This window comes from Xiphophorus hellerii, chromosome 19, assembly GCF_003331165.1.
Source record: "Xiphophorus hellerii strain 12219 chromosome 19, Xiphophorus_hellerii-4.1, whole genome shotgun sequence".
Taxonomy (NCBI): Eukaryota; Metazoa; Chordata; class Actinopteri; order Cyprinodontiformes; family Poeciliidae; genus Xiphophorus; species Xiphophorus hellerii.
The window spans coordinates 10823833-10841945 of NC_045690.1; the positions used below are offsets into that span (position 1 = coordinate 10823833).

Genomic DNA, 18113 nt, shown 5'->3' on the forward strand with positions numbered 1-18113 from the left:
TCCAGCTCGCCCAGAACTGCCCACCCCCACGGCCCCCAAAAAACTACGGCCTCATCCCACTGCTCTATTGTGTGCGTGGGTAGTAGCTCAGCCGGGCTATTGTCTGGCCCAGCTCCCCAGCACGTACTTTATACACAAACAGACGACACGGCGGCGCTAGCCAGCCAGCTCCAACATAAAGAAAACAATGTCCTCCCAAGATCATTCATTGCCACCCCAACAGCCTCAGCCAGCTTGTGGCACTGTAAATAAGGGCCCTTCTCAATGTTACTGTAAGCAGCCACAGTAGCAGCAGGCCTCGGAGCGCTCACCGGCACCAAACATCTCACATCTGCCTTCAGGGATCTGGGGCTTAAACTTCCTGCCTGTGTGCATTTCTTATGAACCAACACATTCACATGGAAAGCAGGGGCCATGTGACGGGGCTTAGCTGCAGGGTGACGAGCTGGGATATGTGCAGTGTAACTCGACGGAGTAATAAAACATTCCTCTCCAAGGCTCAAAGCCTGGTTCTTTTTGTGTGTTCCAATGTGTGCGTGTGTGTGTTTGTGTTTAGAGGTACTTGAGAGAAGTTGAGAGGAAAGTTGTAAGTGTCCACCACCTCAACAAGGCCAGCGGTGGGAGCCCTTGACCTCTGCAGGGACGGACTGCCAGGGACAGCTGGTGGGGCCAATGTTTATTTATTTATTTCTTAACAAAGGACAGGTGGTCACACTTTGAAAAGGGCACACAAACACGTCCGCACGCACGCTTGTGTACAGACAGTACACACACACACATACGCATTGTTAGTTTGCCCCCCTGGCTTACACATGCATATTGTTATCATCCACTTAATGTTTGGAGGAGCCATTCTTTTGACTTTCAGAAAATCTGAGACAATATTTCAAAGGACATATAATCATGATTTTTGCAACTTTTCCGTTTCAGTGGTATTCATAGCTGTGGGTCATGATAGTTATATTAATTTCAGTATGAGGAAAAAAAAAAGGCAGTCGTCCATTAGTAGTGGTGTTACATTTCAGCCACCAAATCAATACATAATGTAATGTCCACCGAAGACCAAAGTAGCAATAGTAAAGGATGGCTTGAAATAGAGTTTAAATTTTTTTTTATTTATATAAATTTTTATTCAGTGACGAGGACAAAGTCAAGAGAAAAAACTTAAAGTAATAGATTACAAACAAGCTTCCATGGTTATTATATTGTGGGAGGAAAGTGGAGACCCATGCCTGTACACATCAGCGCAACAATGCTGGTCAGAACCAGACCAGAAATTGCTTGTATATGAAGGAATTTTAGGGTTATGAATAACAATTTTGTTGTTATTTGTGGTCATTTGCCACTGTGACAAATTACAGGCACTTTACAACAGAGCACTTTTAGTTTCCCCACAACAATCAGTTGTTTTGACCAAAAAAGTCCCTTCGAGCTAATGCTACATGCTCTGGATGAAATGGAAGTGAAAATACAAATATATAAGCTAACTGCAACTGCAGTCAAAACCCTTCTCCATTTGGCTCAGACATGTTTCACAGGATTGATTAATGATTTCACGTGATCAACAGAAATCATTAAATGTTTTGCATTGACAAGAGGGTACATAAAAAATATAATTATTGATATAGGGTACATCTTAACTATGGAAAAGCAGATTAAAATTGATTTTTAACACTTTAACATTTATAGGTTTTATGATTCTAAAATGTCATATCTGCCCTCCAATTTCAAATAAACCACAGAAGTATGACAAAACTTTCCACTTCTTTGCTAACATCTGGTTGTATTAAATACACTAAAATTGTAATAAAAGTATGTAGCAATCTCTCGTACTGTGTTGACCTTATTTGGACCGTCTCCCTTCAATGGTGCCAAGATAGCGTGTCCTTGGTCCAGCATACAGCTGTCACTAACTCAAGCTCCATCCACTCAATGACTCATATTTATAGCAGCAGCATCACTGGGTTTGACACTCGCCACGCTCAGACCACAGCTGGTCCTCCAAAAGAAAGGGTGAAAGACAAAGCCACGTGGCCCGGTCCAGTTGGTGCTGTCTGGTGCTCGATGGGTGATTATGTGGGGCCCCCCTTGCTTCTTGCCACCATACATGTATCATATGAGGGGTTCTTTCCCAGCAAGGCTGCTCAACGCAACCTTTTGGTGTCAAGGATGAGGATGTGCTTGAAGCCCTAACAGCTGTACTCTGGTTTATGCAGGTACATAAAGTCATCAATACAGAGTTGAAAACAGCAAGATGGGGTGAGGGAGGCTAAGCATCATATGCAAAGCAGTCAAGTCAAAGAAAAGAACTGAAAAGAATGCAAAACATGAATAATCATAATCACATGTTCAAAGATAGAACTCCAAGGGTATGAAATCTACAGTGATGGAGAGAAGATGCAGTGCCCTCTCCATTTGATGAAATGTCTGTACATCCCTCCATTTTGAACTTCTACAGATACTTTGATCTACTTTATACATTATGAATTACAAAAAAAGCCTTAATTTCATAATTGTAAGGGAGGCAAATATTTGGGGCACTCAAGATGATGTAACCCTGACTGCCCCCTCCACAAACTAAATGTGCTCAAATAAAGAAAGGAAATTTTTCAATAGAACATAGATTATCAACTTTTATAATGTTGACAATCATTATAATCAACATTCAGGTCTACTCCAAAAAAAAGAGTTAATAATCATAACCGACCAATTTCAGCCACTTCCATTGTCTAAAAACAAGTCTAGTTTGAGCTTCTTTTGTCCAATATTCAGCAGAAACACTGCAGCTTTAAAAGCCACATATCTACATCAAGTCTTTCATATCTAACGGAGTTTCTTAAAGTCTTATCAAGAAATGTGCAGACAAGTTGACGCCTGGCTCCCCAGCAGCTGTCTGCTCACTCAGCCAGAAGTCAAGCAGTGCCCTCGGACACCAACTGCAACAGCTCCCCAAAGACCCGGGCCACAACTGGGCCGCTGAGCAAGCGATGTGACTCGACGGTTCACAGACACATTTGCAATAAGCTCCGCGAAGCTCACTCGAACCAAGCCGTAGCACAAATAAACAGAACACCGGCATCCACGACGGCGTGTGACTGATTGCTGTAAAGTGCTGCTGAGAACAATTATTTACAGTGTACAATATCTGACCCTGAAAGGCAGCCGTCGCCAGAGATGAACAGCAGCCAACACAAAGTGATGACTACACCACCCCAAGGTCGGGTCCGGTAGGGATAACCGAAGCCAAACCGCTTCAAAGCTCTGGTTCTGTTCTGTCTCTCGTTTGTCTTGTTTCAGCAAATAAATCTCAAGGTCATTCCAGAAAAGCTGGGTAGGAATGTCATTATCGTCGTCGAGCCAAAATAAAACACTTTGGTTGAAAGGTTGAAGGAGTTTGTCTTCAGACTGGGGAGACTAATGTGTTCGCACACAAAGAGAAACTGCGAAGACGCCAAGTCTCTTTAACAACTCAGCTCTCAAACAAGTATTTCATGAAGTGTGCTGCCACCTGCTGATGAGTAACCTTCAGACTCGGATGTTTTTATATATATTTTTTCAACATATTTTAGTGCCAAATAGCAGGAAATAAATAAACACCTTATAAGCAGCTTATTTATTATGTTTAAATGAGATGAGATGGAATATTCTGAAACAAAAAGCCCCCCTGTATGTGAAAACATTGAGTTGGCACCCTCATGGATCCGATTATGAAGATGAATGCAAGCACCTCTGCTACAAAGATTAACTACGCAGAAAACATTAGTGAGCTCTACAACCAAAAAGATCTCTCTCTGTTGGAAACACTCCTTGACCTGAAATTATTCACCACTAGCAATCCAAAACATAGTTTATGCCAAAATTCCTATGGATAACTCCAGCGGGGAGTCAACAGTCAGACAATAGGGCTGCTTGCAGTTTTTATTTTTGCAATCATATTGCAATCAAGCAAGAACATCGTTTCTTTTACAATGTAGTTTTAACTCTTGTGCTAACTGTCAGTACCAAACACCAGCTGATGCCCGCAGATTACATATAGTAATAATTACTCAGCAAACATTTATCCAAATTAATGAAATATTTCACTGCACCTTTCTCACTTTCCTTCACATCACATGCAACTTTCAGAGGTCTAAACAGCATCTGGAGAAATCAACAGCAGTTGCAATTATGTTGTTTTAAGTTGCTAACAGGTGTTGTCCTGTTTGTTTTAACTACATTGCTTTAGTGCAGTCAAAGCCTCACAAGTTAAATCAGCAGATTGTATGGAGAAATGTGACTTTCACAATCTATTCATGGCTCCCCAGTGTATGCTGTTGACCATTTCTCTGAGAAACAGAAGGACATAGCACTGTTAGCATCAGAGTAATGCTGGTCAGAACTGGAGCAGAAACTGGAAAATGTAACGTAAAGGTTGGTAGAGTCTTAGCGTTTCAAATTACATTGATGGGTTACAGATGGGTTTTCCCGTGTGGTAAATAACAGGCAGAGTCGTTTTAAATTCCTCTGTAGGGTGTTGTTTTGCTAGGGGTCCAAGCTGCTGCTTTCAGATTACTTTTCTCTCTATGTAAACTACCAAATAAATAAGTATTCACTCAAACTCAAATTTGAACAGCAGATTTCAATACATCAATACTTTTGTTGTGGGTAGACTTTGTGTTATGCATAGTTTTGGAATTTTAAAAATGTAGCAAATCATTCTTCTTCAACTTGTGACTTTTTGTTTTTTTAAAACATATCTAATATTTGTAAACAAGAACTTTGAGACATCAATTTAGACCCTTTTCACAGTGACGTCAGACAATGGCCGCCATAACTCAAAACTGGGTATCTTTACTTCCGGTGTGATTTTGCCTTGGGAACCAAGCTGAAAACTTCCCGCATTCTCATAATCTTAAGGATATAATAAAAGGTAAGTTTAATAATAACAGCATTTAAGTGTTAGATAGCTGTTACTAATCATTGTAAATTCACCATTCTCTATCTGTGTATAAAATAAACAGCCTCCGATCGGAGAGTAAACCACCTAGCAGCAGCTTTAGCCACATTTAGGAAAAATATACTCTCTGTCAGCGCTGTAACGTTTAGAGGTTCACTTTCGGTGTTTTATAAAACAGTGTTTACGTGCTAGATAACCGTTATAAGTCATTGTCAATTTACCATTCTCCAACTGTATTCAAAGGAACCAGCCTCTGATCATGAGTAAACCAGCTAGCAGCAGCTTTAGCCACAGTTAGGAAAGATATACACGGCCGCCTGTCAGCGCTGTAACGTTAGAGGTTCACTTTTGTATTACTTTTTTATAAGTTTAGAAAAAACAAGACAAAAGCCACAAATAACAGTTGGGCTTGACGATATTTCTGTTTTTCCAGCAACAAAATGCGCATCTCCATGCACTGTTCATGTTTCTGTCACTGCTAACTGTCACAGAGTCTCTCCCAAAGACGCAAAGAAGGAATAAAAATAAATACACAAGAAAATATTAATGTGCAATGATTTGGATAAATAACTTTAATCTGATTACTGGATTTGAAATACGAACTCGTTAGATTATTCGTTACCGAAAAAGTGGTCCGATTAAAGGCATTACAAAGCAGCGGCGGCACCGGACATCTCTGCTTATAACAAACAAATCCCTATTTTATGGGATGAGTGGCAACTCCAGTCTATAATTTAATAATCTGATCAAGATTAGAGCCTAAAACGTTATAGTTCAAAAACAGTAAAAAGTTCTGGTTAAGGAACAGTTATGTCACGTAGTTAGCTAGCTAACAAAATTCACTAATGCTAAGCTAACGGTTTTTGTCAGAGAGAACTGGTTTGCAAATCGTGATATATCTTCAAATCTTATTTTAGGCAAATGTTTTAGAGACTGTGTAAACTCCATGCTCCGGTGATCTGTCTGATCAACATATGCTGTCAGATTTATACATATCTCTCTCTCTCTCTATCTCTCTCTCTCTATATGAAATAGACAACTTTATCATTACTTACTATGTACACCGGAACTAAGGATACACAGCTTCGAGCCAAAACGGAAGTTGTGTGACGTCATGTGAAAAGGGTCTATTGAAAAATTAGAACATATGCTATTTAATGCAATACCAAGTCAAAACATAAAATTTACAAAGTAAAATAGACTTAATAAAAACATTCAAGTTTAATTTCAGTTCATTACAGAATGAAACACATATATACAAGAATACATTTCAATCAAAAAAACAAGTTTACACTGTAATCTTTGTAATATCTCATGGGGGCAACTTTACATGATCAAGTACTCAATCTGATCCTTCCTGTTGGTCCTTGTTATGTTGAACAGCTGCAGCATAGCACTTCATCGTATGGTCCACTGTAACTGGAATGAAGAGGGTTTAAAATGTTAAATATCAGTTGATAGCTGCTTAATTAGTCCAACAGAATTAAACATCTAACTTTCTCACTTCAGTTTGGTTCACTAACACAAGGGTAAAAAAGCTGGAGAAATGTAAATCATTTAAAGTACAATTTATTGAAGATATCTGAAGACTTTATGTTTTGTGAAGAATTGTCAGCAACAATTTAAGAAAATACAGTCAACTTCTGGTGTTTTATCCCTTTAATGCAAATCAAGCATGAAACTCAAAATATATTTATTAATGTAACATTGCTTATTTCAGATCTCAAATTAAAGCTAAAATAATTGACTAAATCAATGTTGTTAAATAGCAAAGATAGAAAAATTTAAATTCAAGGACCAAAGTAAAATGAAAACATTTAAAAGCTGCCTTGGGAAGATTTGTCTACCCCTTCTGGCAGTAAATGTAATGACAGTCATGAGAATATGTAACATTTATCTGCGCCCCTCAGTGCCTACTTACAGAAATGCCATCTAGTAAAAGTTTTATTAACAAACCTTTTTTGAAACTCAGTGTAAAATATTTCCGGTATACTTACAAAGATTAAAGGTCACTCTGATAGTTTCTACTATTACTAAACACATATATAAAAAGGCATTTTACACTAACATATACAGTGTCTTTAATATGTATCCGTAACCCTTTAACATTTTCATATTTGGTCTCATTTAACAAAATAACCTTTTCCACAGTTGTAGTATGCTTTGCAAGACTTGTCGCTGAAACAGGTATTTTCTTTCAAAAATGTTTCTTTTCCCACATTTTTCCCATAAACACAACAATGGCTGCTTCTGACCATACTTTGGTAGGTCTGCAGTTGTGTCATCCTATTCCCATTTTCTCAATGATCTGTGAGCTCTTCAATATTTGAGATTTTATTTGTTCCTTTAAGTTTGACATGACCTGCCTGTCAAATTTTTATCTAAAGCCTTTGCTGATTAATAGTTTTTATACCAAGATAAACACAGCTGGACTGTTGGACCTCTACAGGAAAGGTCACTGTTACAATTCCATTAAATCCCAGAAAAGTCTGTAGTTGTAATGTCTGGATAATTCAAGCAGCATTAAAACTTTTGCAAGACAATGTATAAATACAGACAGGGGAGAAGTTAAACTTACTCTATGATGGTGCAGACGGAGCAGCACAGGCTGCAGCAGCTGGAACATTGTCTGGTACAAGAAGCACAAGCCAGTCTGTCACACTGGGAACACAGCGTCCTGGAACCCTGATTTTTATGACAAACACAGCAGCCTGTGGGAGCCGCCGGCACACCTACATAAAAATACACCCATTTAGGCTCAGACATTAAAAGCTTGCAATCTTGCAAGCACAGGCCAAGCCTGACATCTGCTGGCACAAAGCATTAACTGTTTAACAATGTTTCTGCCAGAAAAAGAAAACAGGTAAGCTCATGCAATCCGTGTTTTGTAGATATATTATTGGTGTAATACATATTTAAACAACTGTGTAATTACTTAAAACCAACAGAAGTCAAGAAACAATTTCATCTTGGACTTCAGCTGAAATAATGGTTTGAATCAAAGTTAAACCCTAAATCTAAAAGCAAATGTTGTAGATCCTGGCTTTATGAAGGATCTGGTACCTACCAGTCATACCAGTGCAGAGGAATGTAGAAACAACAACAGATGTGGCATTAATTACATTTACCATTACCATATTCCTTCAAACCGCTGGGTGTAAGAAGAGTTCACCTTCCTGCAACTGTGAGGCATTTATGGATCGGAACATAAAGTGCCTTTAAAAGTCAGTAGTGTTTGGATCAAAACTTTTACTGGCTTTGAGTTACTGATTTAAAATAAGTATGGTGGCTGTAGTATCGGCTTTGTCCAAATTGTTGTAGGTTAATGTCTAATATGCGGAAGTACTTCAAGTTAGGTTTCCTGTTATACCAAAACAAGCCTGAAACAGAGAGGATGCAACCGGAAGAATGGTTTAGGTTTTGTAAATTTTTGAAGCAGAGTATAATACATGATTCCCACAATCTTTTTGTTTATGCACTTTTTAAATGCATAAAGATTCTGCATTTACACTTTTGTTTGTTGTCTGTATTTTGTTCTCTAATTTGTGTTTTTATTAACTACTGTCGACAGAGAGCTGTTTTGGTTCGTAACTGTGTGCCCAAGCATCCAATTTTTGACTCCTAACTATTGTGCAGGCAGCATTATAACGGTTATCAGGAAAGTTTCTCTGGCCTATGATCTAGTCCTGCACCACGTGTATTGCGGATGAGATGTTGTTCTTCACAACGTTTGTTTAAAGTTAATATTTAAAATCTCTTTGCTGTGCATAATTTTTGACCATGAGACCAATGGTCTGAACTTACCTTGTACAGCATTTGTTCTTGTGAGTTTCCCATCCTGCCCAATAAGTGTCTGTCCTCTCAGGAGTGTCTGACTGCATGCAGTGTGTTGTTCTTTAAACTGTGAATCTGGGCACTTCTCCTCTCCAGTCCATATTTTCCCCACTACAGCTTTCGCACCATTGAAAAGCAGGTTCTTTGTCTTTTCTATAAGAGACAGAAAGGGAGGGGAAGAGTAAAGCAATCATACAAGAGACTCAACCAGCTGTTTAACAAAAACAAGTGTGTAAACAGCAGCTGCAAATGCAGAGAACCACAAGCAAATGTGCGCAACGAAGCTAACACCGTGGCTAACAGGGAGCAACAGCGATGGTCCGTGGTCCACAACCATTACTTACCGTATATTTCTTGCCTATATTTATTTCCAAACACTCCGTAACTGTTTATCTCCCGCTGCCCGATATGTATTTTGTACTGGGAAGAGAAGGATTCAGGAAAAGGACAAGTTCGTTTGGGCATTTTAGCTGGTAAATGTGCAAAGTTCTCTGTGTATAGCTACGCTAACACCCCCACACTTGTTTATTGCGGGAAAAATGGCAGGAGGCAGAGAGCAGCCAATCACAAACAGCAGGTTATCGTCACGTGACAACAAAACTCCAATCTCAGATTGCTGCTCTTGTACCACGTGATCAACTTTTAAACCTATTTAAGGACATGATGTTGCATTCCGGGACCGTAGAAAATGTAGTAAGTGATTACGCTGGGATTTTTTAGCTTTCAGTTCTTTTGAGAAAACGAATCAAAAACAGCCTACAAAAGATTATTTTATTCTAAGCTTTAAACTCCTTTAACACTGGAAATATTTGGAAACTGAAGAGCACAGCTTAAATTTTGAACATAAAATTGTTTTAACATTAGGGGGTCAAAGGCAAGATGAGGAACATTACGAAAGTAAAGCCAACAACCAACAATTAGCCTAAACATTTCTCAAATAAATAATTGGTGTCAAATACAAATTTGGTGTTTGTATTTTTATACTACCAAATAGTAATTGAAATATATTATATTTAAGGCACTTAAACTTGAACATTTTCTTTTAATTGTATGTATAAGACCAACAAAAGTAGGCTTAGGTTGTGGCTTAAGTGAGAGGAAAATGATTTGTAGTTTGGAAAATATTTTGCAAATAGTGTTCTGAAAAATGCAGCATTTGTATTAATCCAGCTGTACTCAGATACCCCTAAATTTTAGTGCAGCCAATCAAGCAGTCAGAAATAATCTAATTAGTAAATATTGTCCACCTGTTTGTAATTTACTTTCAATATTAATACAAATCTACAAAGATGTCAAAGCTTTGGTAGTGAACAAACACTTTTATCATCAGGCACATCAGGAAAAAAAGTTGAAGGGAAGTTCAACGTAGGGTTAGATTATAATTTAGTTAGATTATAATTTAGTCTATCAAGCTTTGGAAATCTTATATATATATACACATTAGTTTAGATAGATAGAAACTTTGTTGATAGCTTTGAGACCATTCTTGTAAGCTTTATATTGCTGCTCATTGTAGCACCTTCAAAACCGAGTATGTTTGACTGCCTCAGAAAACACTTGATCGACACATCTCATTTGTTGTATACACATCGTTTTTAATGTTTTTCAAAGAGAACATTTCTTTGTGGATAAAACATGCCCCTTTGTGCCAGTTCTTTCTTCTGTGAGTTGTATTTTGGTTTAGAACATCTGGATCATGCACTCTCTGGACTTTCCAACACCAACCCACTTGACTGGAATGAGATAGAGAAACAGATGATCAAAAGGAGCTATAAAAGTCATCATCAAAAGCTGAATGAATTTGTTAATTGTGTCTCCTACTAGACAACATTTATTGTTAATCTTTGAACTCTAGTGGAAACTGAAGTTTGGAGATTTAGGATTTTCGTGTCAGACATACTGGGGACTCCAATGTGGTTCTCAATGAAACGGATGTAGTTCTGTGCCTTGGCTGGGAGATCATTCCACTTCCTGGCTGCAGATGTGTCTGTCTTCCAACCCAGGAAGGTCTCATATTCTACCTCCACTTTGTGCAAAACGTCCATGTTGGCTGTAAGTAAAACAGAGCAGGCATTCTCAATCTTTAGATGGGGTATTGGAAAAGGCAATGTCATAAATCTTTTCTATTTATTACCTGGGAAATGAGGGATTCTCTTCCCACTAAGTTTATAGGCAACTCCGACTTTAATTTCATCAAGCACATCCAGAATATCAAGTTTTGTCAAAGCAATGCTGTTGGACACAAGGACACAACAAGCTTAATTCGAGCCAGTTTTAGCTCTTGAAACAGTAACTAGGATGGTGTAAGACTACAAGTGTATTCTCATGGTACTCACGCAGTAAAGCCATTAATCATATGAGCATATCTGAGAATGACAAGATCCAACCAGCCGCAGCGCCGCTTCCTTCCTGTGGTCACGCCAACTTCATGACCTCTTGTCTGGAGTAACTCTCCAACTGCCTGCAGAGAACAAAAAATAATAGACTATTTTGTTATTTCAAGGACTTGAATGACGTCAGTTTAAATAAGCAGTATTTACTTTCGCAACATAAACAGACGAAAATGACACTAATGCATCACACATGCAAGAAGCTGATTTGACATCCAGACCTTTAACTCTGTGGTCAGTTGCTGCAAAAGGTAACATAATTCTGGCTCTTACAGTAAGAATATCCTTAACCAAGAATCTGACCCTAAATTTATCCATAAGAATATGTGGTGTGAGAAATCTGACAGCTGCACCAGCCGAAATAAACTGTTTACACAATTACAGACTATACGTGTCAGACTGAAAATTCCAATGCTGGCCCATATACTAAGGTTTTCAAAAGATAGTTTCATACTAGTAAAGCAGTTTTAACCACCATTTACCAACCAAAATGCTCTTCAGATTAAGGATGGGAATGTTGCAAAAAGAAACAATCTGTCAGCTGCTCTGAAACAAATTTTTATTTTGCTTATTTGTATGTCCAGTCACTTTAGAATTAGGTAGAAGTTAGAAAAATCAAGGAAATTCTCCCTTTTGGTAATAACATGAAGATGGTATTGCATTTGAAGAAAGCAATTTGGCCTAAGCAAAAGAAGTATTTCCCGCTATTTTTTTTTTTTTTTAAAAAAGGATTCCAAACTTCATAATCTTTCATTCAACCTCTAAAATACTTAGACAGGTCAAGCCCAAATTAGGTTAATGTACTCCAAACAGATATTAATAAAGACGTTTTGAGGTTTGTTTGTTTCCTAGCATTAAACATTAAGACCACCTTAGATTGTAGCAAGTATTAGAGCAGAACTATGAAGCTTAGCAGCAATGCCCCTCCTCCACCTGTTGCTGTGCACTGCCAGTCAGATGACTGAAATGAGAACTTTCCTCATCGAGACAGATACATTTTTCTGTCATAGAATGTGACAAAACAAACACAGACAGTTGGATGTGAAAACTAAAGAATTTCCAACCAATACTAATATTTAGGTGATCCAGATTTACAGCTGCAATTGGCAAGCTATGAGCAGCACGCTTGTTACGTAGCCAAGTGCAGGATAACTATTTCAGCAAATTGTCCAACTAATTAAGTTGCTAATATCAGTTTGCTAGTTTTGTGTTCCTCTCTAAAGAGCACAATTCCTGATAGGTGTAATATTCTGCATTATGTAACAGTAAAATAATTCAAAAATAAGTGTTTTAGAAAACATTTTTGCAGCTTATAGTATAACTAATATCCAATGTTGTATTGTTTTATCAGCAATAGAAATAATTGCAAATTTTTTGTTTTAAGAGATCGTGAGATTCAACAATACATTTTTGGGTTTACATTTTTTTTAAAATACCACCTTTGAGTCTTTTGAGTCAAGGATGTCACACTTTTAGACACGAATACCCACATGGTGCTAGCAATATTGGTAGAAACAAATTTTCCCAGATAGCAAATTATTGATGAAACATCAAGGTCTTACATTTAGTTGTTCTGTGGGAAAGGCTCCAATTCCCACTCTGGTGGTGTAGGCCTTGGATACACCAAACACATCGCCAATATTGAGTGGCGGGATGCCGAGTCCAGTGCACACCCCTCCCACGGTGCAGTTTGATGAAGTCACAAAAGGATATGTGCCTAAAAAAAATGCAGCATCACTGGTCTTCACTAAAAACATGCTATTTTATGTGTTCAAGATTACTTTGGAATGAAGTTTTACCAAAGTCAATATCAAGAAGAGCAGCATTGGCCCCTTCAACCAGAATCTTCTTTGGAGGTCCATGAAGAGCTTCATACATGTAATAGACTCCATCTCTGACCATTGGGCGCAATCGCTCTGCAAAATCCTTTGTGAAACAAAACACTTTTATAGTTGAAACAAAAGACTTTTATAGCAACTTTCAAAGTTGGAGGGTATGAAAGTTGCATGGTACAGTTCATTTGCTTCCTTTGAAAAAGTTGTACATTCCAGATACCAACTGAGATAATCATGATGTTTTGCAGTATTAATACTTTCAAAAGTATTAATACTGATTAGGTGGCCTGATGGAGTCCAATAGTAATATTGGGAAAAACACCAAAACCCAGAAACAAGTGCAATTTGCAATTTACGTAATTGTATTTAGGCATGTTGGTATAGTGGAAGATAAAAATCTAGATCCAATAAACAAAACAAACAAAAAAAATTATGCTCTTCCTGAAGATGTTTTAAACTTGCACAATCAAACACCTGTTGGATTAATGTTTTCCAAGTGCCCACATATAAAAGATTAACTTATTCGATGTTAGAAAAAGCTACTTTTACCATGTTTGTAAAATATCGTCCTAATTTCTGATATAAAGATCTGATCCTATGATGGAGGGTGAGGTAGGGAGTGAGAGACATATTTAAGAGCAAAAACCCCCAGTGCATATTATTGTGTAAATAAATTAATTCATTAGTGGCTATCCTTATGTCATGTCATGACCTCTTGGAATTATCTAAATTTTTTCCATATTAAAACCAAATAAATCAATGTATTTGTGAGTTTAATGTGATTAACCAATACCAAGTGAGCCATAATCCTCAAATGAAGGGAAAAGGATCAATGTTTGTGCTGCATTTTTATTTGGAGGAACAGAGTAAAGGAACTGAATATGCAATGATGTATTGTTTTGTATTTGTCTATCTCTTAAAGACCTAATGAAATACATTGAATAACTGGTAAAAGGGATGAATTTGTATATTCCCGTTGCCCCATAAAATATAGTAAACCGAAAAAGGTTAAGGGCTATGAAAGATTATGGATACTTTTGCACGGCTAACAAAATTCCACACCTACCTTTAGTTTTTTTAGTTGGTCATCAGCATCAACTGTCAAGGAGGGATACATGGACTGATAATGATGCACAAGATTCTTAAATCTGAAAATAATTTTCAAAATATTATAATCCATGTACATAAAAGACTTTGGCATGTTGGACTATTTTTCTTTTATTGTTACCTGGTGGAGAAGTCGCTGAAGTCGCCCAACAGGTCACATACACGCAGCCCAATGCGAGAAGCTTTGCTGGAATATGCTGGACCAATGCCCTTTTTTGTTGTTCCAATGCTGTCATGGAAAATAAGACACAGAATTAATGAGGATTAGAACAGATTAGTAACATATCCAATTCTGATTTTCCTTGTATTCCTTACTTCTTTCCTTCCTGTGCTTGTCTTTCTGTCTCCTGTAAGCCATCAACAACTTGGTGGAAGTCAAAGACTGAGGGGAAAGATAAGATTTAATTCTGTTAGACACACAATTATTGCTACAGATAGTTATCTGAAGGAAATGTGCCTACCAAGGTGAGCTCTATCTGAAACTATCAGTCTCTTCTCCCAGCCTTTCAGACCTGGTCATGGAATAAAAATCACATCTACAGAGAACACAAAACCATATTTCAGACTTTTTAAAAAGTATTTTTCAACAAAATACCTTTCTTCTCATTTTTATCTCCCTCTTCAAACAGTCCAGGTAGATGTATGACCACTCCATTACCTAAAGGAATCAAAGGAAAAGACTCAGTAAAGCTCAGAAGGGTGTGGTTCCTGAAAAGACATAAGAGTAAAGCCTTGTTACCGATGAGTGAAATGCCTTTGGTATTTATGATTCCACTGGGGAGAAGGTGGAAATCATACTCTTTGCCGTCCACTACCACCGTGTGTCCGGCATTGTTGCCTCCCTGTAACAGCAATGGTAAATGTATGGCATCTTGCAAATATATTCAAACTTCATGAATTCTGCCACATTTTGTCATGCTATTACCAAAAACTTCACTCTTTTTTATTGGGATGTTATCTGATAGGTCAACAAAATGTAGTGAATGACTGTAAAGTGTAAAATGGAAGTTTTTACAGACAAAAATGTAAAGGTTTGTAATCAGCCTGTGTTACCCCTAAAATTAAATTTAGCACAAACAATTCCCTTGCACCTAATTACTAATAAGCACATCTGTGGGTAATTTAATCTCAGTATGAATCCAGCTGTTCTAAGAGAACAGAGAACAACGAGGAAGCATCATGAAGAAGAAGGAACCTATGAGACAGGCCAGAGATAAAGTTGTAGGAAAGTTTAAAACCGGATTGGAATATAACGCAATGTATGAAAGTTTGGAAATTTCTCGGAGTACTCGTCACATGAAAACTGTTTGTATCTATGTACGAGTGTGGCGCAACTGAAAATCTACCAAGAATATCCACCTTAACTGATTTGCTGGGAAAGTAGAGAATTAATCCAATGAGCAGCCAAGAGATCCATGCTATCTCTGGATTAGTTGCAAAGATTAATAGCTCTGGTGGAGGAATGTATTTTGCCATTTTCTTCCATCATAATTGTATACTCTTTTTGGGATATCCAATTATAGTCATAAGAAGTCCTATAAGAAGTTTTTCATTGTCCCTACTGAAGACAAACATGGGGAAGAAAGTGCTCTGGTTAGATTGTATGGAAATTGAATGTAGGAAATACATGCAAAACAAACTAAAACAGGAAATTATTCTCAACACAAAATCTCTACTGTGAAACATGATGGTGGCAGCATCAAGGGGAAGGGACGCTGGTCATAGTTAGATGGTAAAATGGATGAAGCTACATACAGCACATTCAAAAGATTTGAGACTGGGGCAGCGATTTGGCTTTAAACTGAATAAAGACACCAGAGATACAACCAAAGCTTCGGAATGGCTTAGATCAAAACACTTATATTAGAATGGCTCAATCAAAGTCCAGACCTAAATTCATCTGAGAATCTGTGAAGAAAATTAGACTATTGTTGTCCATAGTAATTATGGAATTATGAATGTAATAGAATAGTAAGTAATTATATACCATCTTTTGTTGGTCTATCAGGTAAATACTCATAAAATATCCTCATTGATGTTGGTGCTTGTGACATAAAGAAATGTGAAAAGGTTCAGTGGGCGTCAATACATAATAATAAATTGTTACATCAGAATACTTAGTGGCAATGACAAGTCTCATATTTGGGAAACATGGTGACATTTTGTAACGTCCAAGCTTTTCCATAACCCAATTTAACAGGCTTGGCACTCTGCTCTTTTCCCCCACTAGACTGGCCTTCTCACATATCAAACCAGCCAGAGAATGTGACCTCTCCGGCCCGGAGGGTGGGGCTCTAAATCTTGCAGAACACAGGGTACCAGTTCCTGACAGTGGAGAAAGCACAACACCCCAACTGCTGAAAGGGCTCCGTGTACGATTGACCTCTAGAGTGTTGTGTGTCAATGTACTTGGACAACAAACCTGTCCGAGGTTACATTTCGTAACTATTTGACATGAGTTGGATATGAGGTTCCACTTTTTGTTGCATTTAATGGCATTTGGTACACTTGCCACACATTATTGTTAAATCAGTTAACGACCAATAATAAAAACTTGCTAAAACACGAGGGTTCCAGAAAGCACAACTGATTTTCAGGTGTTTACCAGTCTGAACGTCAGTGCCCGCTTTTATTCTAAGATGTGCAAACCCTCTTTCAAAAAAAATGGCATATGTCACTGAAACCATTATATAAGAAATCCCAAATTCTGATGTTTACCTGGCATCGGCAGATAATGTCAGCTTCGGTGGCCAAAAGGTCGACAACTTTCCCTTTTCCTTCGTCCCCCCACTGCGCACCGAGAACCACTGTCACCTTGTTCCCCGCGTCGTTGCGCGTTCGCTTCTGTCCACCCGCTGACGGCTGGTTCTGGGTTTTCTGCTCCTTGGACGACCAGTTGAGCGACATAACGACGCCTGCTTTAGTCTTTCAGTCTCAAGAAGACTAAGCTGTCTCCAGGAGAGGCATTGCCATATCTGTAACTTCAGAAGGGGTGATGTCAGAAGCAGACGCACAGAGATACGTAGCTCTCCAAGTGGTTTCCACCTCTGCTCAAAAGCTTTGACACAGAGGGAAGCATGAGGGAATATTCATACATTTACGAGCATGACAGGCAAAGATGCTTATGCAGTAATATATTTTCACACTGAAAATGCAGAAAAATATATATCTCTGAGTATATTGATAAGTACAAAAATATATATTTTTAATCGCTTTAAATTTAAATAATTATACCAGTGGTATTTTGCCAAATAAACTTAATGTCAGACATTTTTATATTGGTCTTACATTTTGAAAACTAAATATTCATAAAAGTACTATTTTTAGTTCGCAAATTGATTCCTCTTAAAGCTTGTTTATGAGCTGAAACATTCAAAGAGTGGCAAAAGTGGAAACCCGAATGCTGTGTCAGGATAGCGGATTGGAATATCCTGGCTGTGTCTGGACTCGGTTTTACAAAAGCAGCAGCACATAAGTTACCACGGCGACTTATCACAACTAGCCTGCGCCAGACCAGGTTAACAGTCAGGTTTAGTTAAGCCTGGTGTCACCTGCTCAGTCAGTGGTCACGCACGCCGATCAGAAACCAACGAGTTTCGTCAGTGATGTCATTTTATCTGTCTGTTTTAGTCTTTTTATCATCCAGTATTAAAATACCACTGATTCATTTTCAAGTATTAAATTGCTGAGAGAAGCAAAAGGTTTTGTAATCAAGTCAGGCCTAATAATTTGAAGCATGCCGCCCTGAATGAAGAATGACACTTTACTGATGATTTGTAAGTTTAATGGCAATAAATCTTAACTTAAAAAAGTTTGCAAAAGTAAAATAAATTTATTTTTGTAATTAAAATGCATAGTTTGAGTACCACAAAATTTGAAGCATATACTTATTTAGATTATAATAAACATACCTTGTGCCTCTATCAAGGAAGCTGCTCATAATAAAATATATTTTATAAGCTCCGTTACCATCTATCCTCTTTTGATTGTCGTTAAGCTGCATTTGCGCTG

At 37.8% G+C, this 18113-nt stretch overlaps 2 protein-coding genes across 2 annotated transcripts; both read right to left on the reverse strand.

Moving 5' to 3' along the window:
• Window positions 1-6133: 6133 nt before the first annotated feature.
• Window positions 6134-9333, reverse strand: siva1 (SIVA1, apoptosis-inducing factor). The gene is made up of 4 exons (XM_032546709.1): window positions 9115-9333; window positions 8741-8923; window positions 7515-7668; window positions 6134-6355 (listed from the first exon to the last, which is right to left on the reverse strand). The coding sequence occupies exons 1-4, from the start codon at window positions 9233-9235 to the stop codon at window positions 6307-6309; spliced, it is 507 nt and encodes a 168-aa protein (XP_032402600.1). The 5' UTR covers window positions 9236-9333; the 3' UTR covers window positions 6134-6306.
• A 1011-nt stretch (window positions 9334-10344) lies between these two features.
• adss1 (adenylosuccinate synthase 1) lies at window positions 10345-17141 on the reverse strand. The gene is made up of 13 exons (XM_032546708.1): window positions 16821-17141; window positions 14842-14944; window positions 14698-14760; window positions 14564-14614; window positions 14418-14484; window positions 14224-14331; window positions 14062-14143; window positions 12960-13086; window positions 12723-12877; window positions 11107-11231; window positions 10905-11002; window positions 10671-10820; window positions 10345-10503 (listed from the first exon to the last, which is right to left on the reverse strand). The coding sequence occupies exons 1-13, from the start codon at window positions 17007-17009 to the stop codon at window positions 10451-10453; spliced, it is 1371 nt and encodes a 456-aa protein (XP_032402599.1). The 5' UTR covers window positions 17010-17141; the 3' UTR covers window positions 10345-10450.
• Between the last annotated feature and the right edge of the window lie 972 nt (window positions 17142-18113).

What these genes read in the sequence shown, in the direction of transcription:
- siva1 (XM_032546709.1), bottom strand. Translation starts at nt 9,235, where the DNA reads ATGCCCAAACGAACTTGTCCTTTTCCTGAATCCTTCTCTTCCCAGTAC. An exon ending in AAGAACAAATGCTGTACAAG is followed by an intron (nt 7,669 to 8,740) that starts GTAAGTTCAGAC and finishes ATTTTTATGTAG; the next exon opens with GTGTGCCGGCGGCTCCCACA. An exon ending in TCCGTCTGCACCATCATAGA is followed by an intron (nt 6,356 to 7,514) that starts GTAAGTTTAACT and finishes TCTTCATTCCAG; the next exon opens with TTACAGTGGACCATACGATG.
- adss1 (XM_032546708.1), bottom strand. Translation starts at nt 17,009, where the DNA reads ATGTCGCTCAACTGGTCGTCCAAGGAGCAGAAAACCCAGAACCAGCCG. An exon ending in ACCAACTAAAAAAACTAAAG is followed by an intron (nt 13,087 to 14,061) that starts GTAGGTGTGGAA and finishes TGTTTCACAAAG; the next exon opens with GATTTTGCAGAGCGATTGCG. An exon ending in TTCCCACAGAACAACTAAAT is followed by an intron (nt 11,232 to 12,722) that starts GTAAGACCTTGA and finishes TGTTCTCTGCAG; the next exon opens with GCAGTTGGAGAGTTACTCCA.